This window comes from Trichosurus vulpecula, chromosome 5 (genome assembly GCF_011100635.1).
Source record: "Trichosurus vulpecula isolate mTriVul1 chromosome 5, mTriVul1.pri, whole genome shotgun sequence".
NCBI classification, from domain to species: domain Eukaryota; kingdom Metazoa; phylum Chordata; class Mammalia; order Diprotodontia; family Phalangeridae; genus Trichosurus; species Trichosurus vulpecula.
This window is the reverse complement of record NC_050577.1, coordinates 108,570,630-108,583,699: the sequence shown is the minus strand read 5'-3', so window position 1 is coordinate 108,583,699 and position 13,070 is coordinate 108,570,630. Positions and strand designations below refer to the sequence as shown.

At 38.2% G+C, this 13,070-nt stretch overlaps 1 protein-coding gene across 1 annotated transcript in view; it reads right to left on the bottom strand.

Moving 5' to 3' along the window:
* KIAA1549 (KIAA1549 ortholog) overlaps positions 1-13,070 on the bottom strand; it is a 157,080-nt gene that overhangs the window by 14,532 nt on the left and 129,478 nt on the right. The window contains exon 17 of the mRNA XM_036760330.1: positions 7,029-7,081. Coding sequence (XP_036616225.1) covers positions 7,029-7,081 — 53 coding nt within the window. The remainder of the gene's footprint in view (positions 1-7,028; positions 7,082-13,070) is intronic.

Here is a 13,070-nt window from a genome sequence, read left to right as displayed (position 1 = left end):
CACCTCCACCCTCAGTATCTCTACACTCTTGTCCCATCAGAACAAAGAGTTCTTTGCTCTAGGCCAGCGATGGCTGGTGACTTAGGCACTCCTTCCACTCCCCTGTCCCACCACACACATATACTTCACATTTTCACTTCATATTCCAAGTCTCTCAGATTCTCCTTATCCCTGACTCCTCATTCAACTGAAACTGCTCTCTTCAAAGTCATCATTGTTCTCTTAATTGCCAAATCTGATCATCTTTTCTCAATTTCCATCCTTCTTTACCTCTCTGCAGCATGTGAAGTTGTTGACCACCGTCTCATTCTGGATAGTTACTTTCTCCCCATGAGTTGTTGTGACACTCACTGCTCTGCAGGTTTTCCTCCTACATCCTCTCTGAACACTCTCTCACCTGGTTACTTCATCAGGTCCCACAGAGATTTCATTACTATCTCTTTAAAGATATCTCCCAGATCTATAAACTCAGCCCTAGTCTTTCTCCTGAGCTCCACCTCCATGTAACAAACTGCCTATTAGATATTTCAGACTGTATGAGCTGTAGACATCTCAAACTCAATGTCTAAAATAGAACTTTTTACCTTCCCCACCAAATTCACCCCAATTCCAAATTTCCCTATTTCTGTTGAGCACACACTTGTTTACTCTTGAGAGTTACCCAGGTTTGTAACCTTGGCATGGTCTTTAAGCCCTTCCTCCACATATCTAATTAGTTATATATACTCACTTCTGCCTCCACACTGGCACATACATCCCCTTTGCTCTATTCACACAGCAACTAAGGCCTCATTATGTTTTGCCCGGACTATTTCAATAGTCTCCTAACAGATTTCACTACCTCAAAGCTTTACCCCATTCCAATTCCATCCTCCATAGAGCTGGCAAAGTGCTTTTCCTAAAGAACAGGTCTAACCATGACTTCCCCATAACTCCACTGGCTTCCTATTAATTATGACCACATATCATTAAATCTTTCTCATACTTTTAAAATTTCTATTCCTGTATTTTATAAGGTACATAATTATTAACACAATAGCATATATAATAAATAAATATAATTTATTATTATATAATTATGTTATAATTACAATTGATATAATTAATAAGTAAATATTTAAGTAATAAAGTAAGTAAATCGTGGGAGTATGTTCCAAAGTTGGGTTTGTTTGTTTTTTTTTACTGATATGGGTCAAAAAAATTTGTCAATTACTGCCCTGGAGTACCTCCAACCAATCAAAGAACTTTTTAAACTGTGGTGCCCAGAACTGAACATAATAGTTCCAGTGCAAGGGTTGATCTCAGCAGAGGACAGGGAGATTATCATTGCCCCAATTCTATACAGCACATCACTTAATGCAGTCTAAGATCACATTTGCTATTTGGATGCTTTATGACTCAGTTGACTCAGACTGAGCTTATAAAACCCCCCAGATCTTTTTCAGATGAACTGCTACATAGTCGTGCCTCACTCATCTTGTGTTCGTGATTATTTTTTAATTCAAATGTAAGTCTTTCTATTTATTCCTATTCAGTTTCACTTTGTTGGGTGAGGCTCAATGTTTATGCTAACGTTAAGCGGGCTCTGACTGATGCTAAAGAATCTTACGTTTGATACAGTGGAAACACTGCTGGATCTGCATTCAAATTCTGCCACTTAAGCACCTGTGTGATGTTGGGTGAGTGGTTTAACCTTTCAATGCCTCCATTTTCTCAAATGTAAAATAAAGGGATAAACAAGATGATCTCTAAGGCCCTTTCTGTCTCTCAGTATAAGCTGTGATCCTTCACTCATCTCCCCAAACATCTGTTTATCTTCCAATTCTATGTATACTTCCTGCACTTTTTTTTTGGAGGGGAGAAGGCAAGACAATTGGGGTTAAGTGACTTGCCCAAGGCCACACAGCTAGTAAGTGTGTCAAGTATCTGAGGCTGGATTTGAACTCAGGTCTTCCAGACTCCAGGGCCAGTGCTCTACTCACTGCGCCACCAAGCTGCCCCACTTTCAGTGGATGGCCTCCTTCCCAACACATGAGATTGTGACCATAACCTCACTTATCTTCCTTCCACTCTACTTCTGCCGTTACATTCATTCTTCATTCTTTCTTTTTTTGCCAGAGAGGTGTCCTTTCTCCTTTATCATCTTCTAGACACTGAAGCCTCAATCAACTCTAATCTCGTTAGCATCTTTAATCACTCCCACTCTTGTTCCTCCCCTTGTGTCTCCCAACACACAAGGGTCTCCTCTACCTCGAAAAGTTTCTTGCCAACTTTGTGGCATCTTCTTCATACCAATAACTACGATCTTATTTCTATCCTTTTTTTTTCCCACTGCTAAATTTCTTGAATAAATTACCTGTATCTGCTCCTTCCACTTCTACATCTGGCAAAATTTCAGACATATCCCTCACCCTCACTGATCCATCCCCCAGAAAGCCTACGTTCTTGCTTTCTTCTTATCCAAATTCTACCTATCCTTGCATGCCTAGATTTACTTCCACTTCCTTTATGAAACTCTCCCAGACAACCCTCATTGGAAATTATCTTTCTCTACTCAAAACTCCTAGAGCACTTGCAGACTATATGATCTGTAAGATTATATAACTTTTTGAGCTGTTGGAAGAGCTTATATAAATCATCTAATTTGAGGATCTATTTACAGAAGAGAGAAGGAAGGCCCAAGAAATAATGGTAGAGCCCAGACTAGAATTAAACTCTGCTAACTCCTAATCTAATTCATCATTCCTTCAGCCATCTCATCTGAGGTTTGAAGATGATGAGACTTGAGACGGACTGAAAAAATCGTTCTTAGTCACTGGAGAAGAAAAAAAAAGGCCAAATTTGATTACCCAGTCAGGCTGCATTTTTACAATTATATATAATACTAGGGCAGTTACATAAATACTAATTTCAGATAATGAAACTTCATGCTGTCAGATCTGTCAATGTTTATTCATTACGTCTTTCAAGAAGCATTCATCTATCTAGCCACAATGTGGTATAGTAGAAGCAATGCAGTATAATATCTTGTAAATTTTGTGAAGTTGGGCAAGTCTCAGTTTCTTTATCCATAAAATGGGCATCATGATAATTTTACTATCTACCTTTCAGAGCTGCTATGGGCAAAATGAAAATACATTTTAAAGTGCTATAGAAATGTGAATTATTTGTCCATCTCCATCTGTCACATGATTTGTCACTTGATTATATACTGTTTTTTTCCTCTAATTGCTTCATATGCCACACACTATGAGCGATACAAAGAGATAGTGAAGTGAATTCAGATTCTACGGCCATACATACTTAGATGCTTCAACGAATCCATAATCTCACCAACAGTGAATGAAAATGCCAACTCGTCAATGACGTCTCAACCTGGGTCATTCATAGAGTTCCCATCAAGGATTTCCTCCACATGCTGGAGGGCTTTCTCTGTTTTAATACTTCATGGATACTAGCGCCACACTGGGGACATCTGTATCTATTATCCATCACTCTCGTTATATAACTGTCACCTCTTTTTCCAGTTATACATATCTTTGACAATGACTCATGCCACTTCTGCCACTTCTGGTGCACAGGTCACTTATAATAATATGTTGCAGGCTACTTACAACCACCATATGTCAGTCCATTGCCTGCACTTTAGATTCTTCTGAGATTGTGGTGTTTCATGATGCATGGCAATGTAACATCTCTAGAATACCAATGCAAAAAAGATGGTCTTTGGCAGCAGCATGGAACATGAGGAAACAGGGCACTGAACAATTTCCCAATGTTTTCCAATCTATTTCTTCAATTCAAGTCTGGGCCAGTTCATTGCTCCTCTGTAGCGTTTATCCAAAATGCATGGATTAATAGATTAACCCCATGGTCTGCCCATCCAGCTTTATGTCAGAATTTGGACACTGAATTCTTTATCTACTTTATTCATACGATCATAATATTAGAAGTGGAAGCTCTTAGAATTTAGAGTTCCTTCACTTTGGGTCCAACCCCTCAATTCTGAAGATGAAGAAGCAAAAGGCCAAGAAAGATCAAATAACTTGCCCAGGGTCATAGAGCTAGGAAGGGTCTGAGGCAGGATTTGAACCTGAGTCTTCCTGACTCCAGGTCCAGTGTCTCATTTTTTATCTGTGTGGATTGCTAGCTGGCCATGGATGCCACTGAAGAGGTCCTGTAGTGTTCAGGGGAGTGATGTATTCCACACAAGGTTATACACATATAGTAACTTCTGCACAAACTTGTCATCTAAAAGGAATCATTTTTCCATTTGGACACAGCACAAGACATCCTCCATGTACTAACAAATGCCTCTCACAAGCATGTCTCTACCTATTTAATGCTTCGATTGATCATGATAATAGAATTATCACTGAGCAAAGTTTTCTCTTGTTGTTGCCTGTATCAAGAAATCTTGCAGGCTCTTAACACATGACATGGGAAAAATAGGAATATGAGACAATAACTCTAAAGCTGGAAGGGGCCTCAGAGGTTATCTTGATCAACTCTCTCAGAAAAGTTAGCAGACTTGCCAAAAGTCCTACAGGTATTAAGTGGCAGAGGTGGGGGATTTAACCCCGGGTCCTGTGACTCCACATTCAATGCTCTTTCTATTGCATCATGTCCTGTGGAAGGAGCAGTTTCAAGGCTACAATGGTTTTGCTCTTCTGAGTCAAATGTTCTGTCATTTACAAACAAGAGACACATGATGTTGTACTCTTCACACTTCTCAGACATCTGTGTGATTGTGAAGATATGGTTCTCTACAAAAAATTCACTTCTGAAAACGTGCTCATTCTCTTCTCACATTTCATCCAGGACGTTCTCACTGTATAATGCAGACTATTATGACAAAGAGTTTTATAGAGGTTAGAAAGGAGGTACCTGGGTCAGTAGGCACTGATTTCTTCTCATCTGCCTCTTTTGGGTAATAACACAATGCTGTCATTTCTATCCTTCTTGACTCTTCCCCTATTGAAGATATCTTAAAAATTTCATCCCTGAGCACCTTTAAAATTTCTTCTGTGTTTATTTGGTCAGGTTAAGCTGCCCTTCTTGACTTCATTTTCTTTTTAGGTGCCTTCCTCAGAGTACATTGAGTACTTAAGCATTAAGAGTTCAAATGTGGCAATACCACTGGACGCCATGAGTTGAACAGATGGCCACAGAAACAATGGCAGAAGCCTTCATCCTGTATACCCCATGTTTATCTTCCGTGGGAAAACTTAGCTAGAATTACTTTAACCTTATTTCTGACATCCACTTAAGCCTCATCATGACTGCCATTTACCATTCTGATTTTCCTAATCTTCATATATTTGTTGCCTTTCTCCCTCTTTAAGACACCTCTTGAGGGTTACTTTGTGAATTTTTTGTTTCCCAAAAGAACTTATTCAAGCCTATAACTAAGCAGTTAAAGTTTAAGGAAAATGCTGCCCATTCTCTTAGGTGATCTAACCTGTTTTATGTTTAGTCTGCGTGACCAAGGTAGTTAAGCTCACGAAGGACATAAATTGTACCTTTGAAAGTGATGCAATCTGCTTTTCCAATTAGTGTTTGAACTACAAACTCCATGGATATTAACCACAGGCCATAGTTGCCCTTGTTATGACTGGTCTGTGCTGTGCTGCCCTGAAGTTAATACCCCTTGTGATGACTACAGCATCGGGTTTCTCCTCACTAAAGGCATAATTAAATGAATGCAGATCTATTTTCAGAAACCTCTTAGAATCTATATCACCATTCTCACATCCCGAAGGGCAGAGGTAGCTACAGAGGGCCCCAATACCATGATGAAGAAGGGACACAGAAGGGCACAGTCACAACAGCAGCAACACTAGCAAACTTGGCATCAGAAGAAGGTTCACTAGGTTTTCCCCTTGTCTACATAGTCCTCTCCTGCACATTCCTGAGGGAGGAGGTTGGAATGAAATAGTTAAGATGGTGGCACTTCCAAGGACTCTGTGATAGGAAGTTAATGTTGAGTATCCCCATGTTGAGTATCTTCTCATTGTGATATCTCCCTACCAATGGATTCTCTACTTTACCATTAAGCAAAGATTGGATGACTATTTGTTGGGTAAGTGTTAGAGGAGATTCAGAAATGAACTGAACTAGATAAACTCCTTCAAACTCTAAGACTCTATGACACTATATGCTGGTGTAAATCCTGAGCTCTGACCTAGTATGTGACTCATAGTCCGGGAGAAAATAAAGAGGAAGAGGAAATGGGAAAATGGAGCTAGTGGAAGTTGTGAGAACTAGAGGATACATACAGAGTGTGTGTGTGTGTATTTGTATTTTTCTACCTCCCTTCCAGCAGCCTTCTCACCTTGAAGATGCCTCCAACCTGCAGCCCTCTCTTTTGATTGGTGACTCCCTGACTTGGACCACCATTTGTTGAGATGCCCAGTCCACAGGCACCTCACTCCCAGCTCCACTCCTCTCTCTAAAGACCTCTGCACCTCCCTGCCAACAGTCTTGCTTCCGTGCAGGTTATCTGTCCCCCTCGCCTCACAGCTTTCTAGGTTCCATTTCTGTGTTATCTTCCCTTAGAATATCAGATTCTTTAGGGTAAGGATTGCCGTGCTTTTTTGTTTGTATTTGTACCTCTGACGTCTAGTGCAAAGCCTGGTAGAGACCAAGAGCTTAATAAATGTTATATCTGTCCGTGAGAGAGTGAGGATATGAGACATGCTGTGTGAGTGTGTGCTTATGCATGGAAGAAAAAGTGGAACAAAAAGTAAGGAGGAAGTACGTAAGAAAATCCAATTCCTTCCATTTTTTGAAAGTTACCAGGCATTGTTATGAATACAATTCCGGCATATTCCTCTATTATCCTGGACAGATAAAAAGACAAAGCTAAGACAGGGTTTTCTCTCATGTGTCTACATACTTAAAAAGGAAAAACTATAGGAAATGTAATGTTTGGTACACAGTACAGTACAAATTTCTCATACTTGTTATAGAAACAAAAGGTATTTCATGAGACTAATACAAAATACTGTTCCTTCTGAAAATATTACCTTGACAGCGGACCTGGTGCTGATGGAGGAGTCATTCCATAGTCTTCATATCGCTGGGTTGGGGGGAGGGGAAGAAGAAGATAAGACAAATATTTATACTTAATATAAAGTGGTAAGAGTAAACATACCAGTTTAGCTTTGCAGATTTTTACTTTCAGGAGCTTTTCGATCCCTCAAAATTTTATCTTGCAATTTCTGGATAGTGCTGCCAGAGAGTGCTAAGTTCTTTAGTCTATGCAGGTCAAAGTACCAGACTCCAATGACAAATGTAGCTAATCATAACAGAGATTGGAAATAAACATTTTTAAACCTTTTCTTTTTTTTATCACAAATCTAACTTTACAGTAACAACTAAACATTAAAGAACACCCTATTTAAAGACAATAAATGGAACAAGGACTAAATCAGTAAACTCACAGGCATGATTTAGTGCTTCCTACTGTCCTTATCAACTTACCCTAACCCATATAGATAGAATCTGATTAGGATATCATTCTATGTAAGTCACCCCAAGTCATAAAGGTAACTCAGAAGGTAGCTTAGAGTCAGATATCTTCCAAGACAAGTAGGTGCCTAGTGCTGGGATTTCAGAGACTTCAGGCCAAATTACTGTCAGACATTCTTGTAGTTTCTCACAGTGCTTGGCTATGTGTTCCCTGATAAGTATCCTCTTACTTCCATGAGCTTTTTTACTTATCCACTGTTAAGATCTCAAGGTTTGGACACCTACTCCATCTCATTGCCAATGAGAGAAGTGACACCTGATGAACCCGGACCCTCTACACTGAGGCTAATACAACCATGTCTCTAAGACAAATCAGAAAAATTCTAAGTTTTTCTTTAAGACCCAGAAGGCTTCCTATGGATGCAGACACAACTTAGTAGCTCTGAGCTGCCTCTGACCATAAATAAGAGCATATATTTATAGGTGGAAGGGACTTTAGAGATTGAATCCAAGATCCCCACCCCCTTTATCACAAATGTAACTAATTATGACAGAGAAGACCCAGGGAGATTAAATGGTTTGTCCAAGGTCATTTACAGTGTGTGTGTGTGTGTGTGTGTGTGTGTGTGTGTGTGTGTGTGACAGAGAGACAGAGACAGGGAGAGATAGAGACAGGGAGAAACAGAGAAAGAGACAGAGATTTGAATCCAGGTACTTCAACAACAAATCCAGTGTTCTTTCCACTGTACAAAAGGTCTCAATCTACAAAGCTTCCTCATTAAAGCACATCCTAAACTGAACCTAGCTCACATCACCCTGTCCCGCTGGATTAAAACAACTACATCAGTGCCAGATTGATTTTCAAAGCATCTAGCACTACTGACAGAGAACAGCTATATATCAGCACTCTTAGAGCAGCTAGGTGGCACAGTGGATAGTACCCTGGGCTTGCAATCAAGAAGACTTATTTTCACTAGTTCAAATCTGGCCTCAGACACTTAGTAGGTGTGGGACCCTGGGCAAGTCACTTAACCCTGTTTGTCTCAGTTTCCTCATTTGTAAAAAAAAAAAAAAAAAAAAAAAGGACCTGGAGAAGGAAATGGCAAAACCACTCCAGTATCTTCGCCAAAAAAACCCCAAATGGGATCAGGAAGAGTTAGACATAACTCAAACAACTGAACAACAACATATCAGTACTCTTACTCTCTTCCTACTCTCTTCTTCATTCAGTTAACAAGGGGAAGAAAATACCAATAGAAAAGTGAAAGAAAACCTTTTCTTCAGGCCCTTCTAAACATTCCTGACCTTCTAAACCACATGTCACAAGGGTAAATAAATTAAAATTACAAAGAGCATCATTATACCAAAAGCATAAAAACAAAAACTCATGACTAATCTTTTTCCCTATCCCAGATTTTCCTGCCAATATATCTTTCTGGACAGGAAGTAAAATGGTTATTCTATTTAAAAAATGATTTTTTAAATCATTTTTGAATGATTATGTCCTAAAATTTATGTATGCCTTTTATAAATTTATATATACATTTTATAAATTTATATGTACATTATATACAAATTTATTAAATGTATATATACATTATATATAAATTTATTAAATGTATATATAAATTTTATAAAATTTATCAATAAAATTTATAAATAAAGATGTAGCCCACATCTCTCTAGAAGCTAGAACTTTTATTGCATACTGTGGACACAGACAGAACTGATTTCTAAAAGGGCTTGTATCTCTTCTACAGAACACTGTTTTGAACTGTTTTGAACATGTTCGTTTAAAAGTAAGTACAGATTCATCATTTACACTAATTGGGACTTTGCTGTAATGTAAAAGGGCTTTTAAAAAGAGACTTAAAGTGTTCTTATCCCTTTCAGTATGGCAAGATGATAGGATTTGAAGTCAAAGAACCTAGTTTTGAATACTGACTCCACTTTTTATTACTAGTGTAACTATGGGAAAGTCGTTTAACCTCTCTAGAATTCAGGTAAATTGAGAGACTTGGACTATATTGTCACTAAAGAATCAGCCTGGTACAGTGGAAAGAACACTGGCTGTGGAGTCAGAGGAAATGGGTTCAAATTCTGCCTCTGCCATTTACTGTCTATGTGACTTTGGGCAAAGTCATGTTTCCTCAACTGTGAAATAAGAGAGTTGAATCAGATGGTCTCTGAAGTCTCTTTCAACTCTAGATCTATGGTCCTTTGGTTCCAAAACTACGATCCTAAAAGATGAGAAAAATACATGGCACACAATTAAAACAACTCTAAATTGACCTATTTAAACAAAATATCAATAAAAAATGGGAATTGATGAAAGATAGGATATTGTCACTGATTATAATAATCATTAATAATTATGATAATTTAACACATAAGTTTAACCCATGGAGATGAATTGCCGTACTGAACAAAAATGCCTAAGGTGGAGAGAGAGGGTGGCCAAGGATGATACCAGTTTAAAATATAAATCACTTGTAAAATCTTAAGAAGGATGGTAGATTATACCGCAGTGAAAAATAGTTTAAAGAAAGCTTGACAACAGATCCACATATGCAAAGCCATCATGTGGGCATTTAAGGAGGCAACTTGAAGAACGGATAGACAAAGGATAAAAAAGATGCACAAAGACATTTATAACAATCTACTGCATTTTGACTCTATTATCATAGTCCTGGATGTGTTTATAGACAAAGGAGAAAAACAACAAAGAAAGCAAAGATGGGAAAAGCAGTTGGAATAGAAGAAGTATACACAAAGAAGGTTTAGGCTGGAGACAACAATTGAGGGCACTGTGGGATCGATTCTCTAGTGATCTGAAGAAAAGAAAGACACCAAAGGTGTGTAAAAAATAACAGATCTTATTGCTAAATAAAATGTAGCCAAGAGAATATAACTTCTGATCCACATATATACATTCCCATCTATATGAAATCTTTATAAGACTAGTCTACATACATATTGAAGGCAGATTTACTTAACCAATCAACAGACAAGTATTAAATGCCTACTATTTGCCAAGCAGTGTGTGTTAGGTGCTGTGAATATGAATATAAAGAATGAAGCAATCTCTTCTTTCAAGGAGCGTACATTCTAACAGGGAAGATAACAAGTACATATTTATGTATATACACATTAAATATAAGTATTATCAGGAGAGAATGGGCAGACTTTCCCAAGAAATACATAGCAGACCACATCTCTATGATCATACAACTGACTAAAAGAGGTCAAGAATGCAGATTCCACTGTGCCTACCTATTATTTTTTCTATTTAAAAAAAAGCATTTGATTTGATGGAGTAAAACCTTACCTTAAAGGCTCTCCACAACAAAACGTGTAGTGTCAAAATTGCACAAAAGATGTAACAAAAGAGGTAGCACAACCCTCTTATCATTAATACATCAATAAGGCATAGAACAGAGATGTATAGTCACTAAATGCAGAGTCTAAGTCGAACAGAGATTTCTTGCAGATGGTGAGGTCTTCCAGATGCATCTGACTGATCTGATTGGATCAAGCTCTGTAACCTTATAAAGTCTCTTCAATGATATCTATAATCACTTGAAAGAATTGTGTCTCATTCTGTAACACAAGAAAAACCAAGTGGATGAAGAAAGCCTATTGGCTAGACCAGTGGTGTCAAGCTCAAATAGAAATGGATCACTGCAGCCATATGTTGACTCAGAAAAACACAAATTAACATTATCTATGTTTTACTATATTTTTATTTATTTTGTTAGACATTTCCCAATTACATTTTAATCTGATTCTGGCTGTACTTGGGACTTTAGCTGAAGATAACCCAACATGCAATGAGGACTTGTATGATAGGAATAAGACAGTTGTGACATAACAAATGAGGACTTTAAAAGAAGTGGTGAAAAGGATGTCTTCCAAAAAAAAAAAAAGATAGAACCATCCCATGGCAAGAGTGAAAGATGCTTTAGCCTGTATGCTTCGTTAGTATCCTCACAACATCAGGAGAACCCCAATATGTTGGTTGGACTCTCTCTCAAATCATGGAAGAACAGGAGTCAAAAAAGAAGAGTCAACGTGGATGTGATGTGATTCGTAGCACAGGAGGGAATAATCTCATCAATGAAAGCAACAGATTCATTGGAACACTGGAGCATACTTTACCTGATGAGGGATATGTCAATGACAAGATATGAAGTTCTCAGTCATAATTCTCCAGTGTTGCTTGTGGTAAAGCCTGGGTTCATAGGATTTTGGGACCATAGATTAGAGCTGGAAAGGATTCATAGTGTACTGCCCCAGGAGCAATCTCCTCCAACTCACACTTGAAGGTTGGGTGGTCCAGAGGGTGATGACCTCTGGATTCAAGATACTTTGTGGGTTCACACTCCTAAAACCACAGCTCACAAGTCTTCACCACTGTATATAGTTTTCAACAGTATGCCAGAGTACACAATTAGCTCAAAGCAAAGACGTTTTTTGAAAGTTAATTATTTTTTTTGGTTTACAACACTCAGTTCCACTAGTTTTTGAGTTCCAAATTTTCTTTCCTTTCTTTCCCCCCGCAAAGATGGCATGTGATATGATATAGATTTCTACATATACCTTCTCATTAAACTTATTTTCCCAATAAGCAAGTTGTAAAGAAGAATTATAACCCATGAAATGAACCATGAGAAAGATGAAACAAAACCAAAAATCAAATCAAATCAAATAAAAAAAAGAGAGCAAATGGTTTGCTTCAATCTGCATTCAGATTCCATAATTCCTTCTCTGGATGTGGATAGCCTTTTCCATCATGAGTATTTTGGAGTTGTCTTAGAACTGTGCATTGTTGAGAAGAGACAAATCTATCAAAGTTAGTCATCACAGAAGCAATGTGCCTGTGGTTGTGTACAATGTTCTCCTGGTTCTGCTCCCTTCACCCATCATCAGATCATATAAGTTTCTCCAGATTCTTATGAAGTCCAACTGCTCCTCATTTCTTATAGCAAAATAGTATTCCATTACATTCATATACTACAATTTGTTTAGCCATTCCCCAGTTGATGGGCATCCCTTTGATATCCAGTTCTTTGCTGCCACAAAAAGAGCTACTATCAATATTTTTGTACCTACAGGTCCTTTTCCCCCTTGTATGATCTCTTTGGGATATAGCCCTAGAAGTGGTATTAAAGCAAAGACATCGACTGAAGTGGCACAGTAAGAAACATAACAACAAAACATCTGCTCCATAAATCTGGGACATACTATCCCACAAAAACATCAGTGGTGAAAGTGGTCATACATAGAAGTCACACAAAGGCACATACTTAAGGAACATCTGTAGCCAGGATTCATGTGCAGAGGGTACACATATGAGTCCAAGGCATGACTGAGATGACTAATTAAGCACTACCATCATAGAAAACTAGGGGGTTGCTCTTTGTGCTATGGTCTCCAGAAAATGTGCCATCCTTCTCGGTTTCAGATGTAAATAACCACACTCAGAACTCCTTACCAGTACTAATATCAATTTCCAGAATCAAACAGTTTTGTGGCAGAATGAATCAGTTTCACCAAGCACCATTTATCATCTCTTCCTTTGTAGTCCAGATATCCAT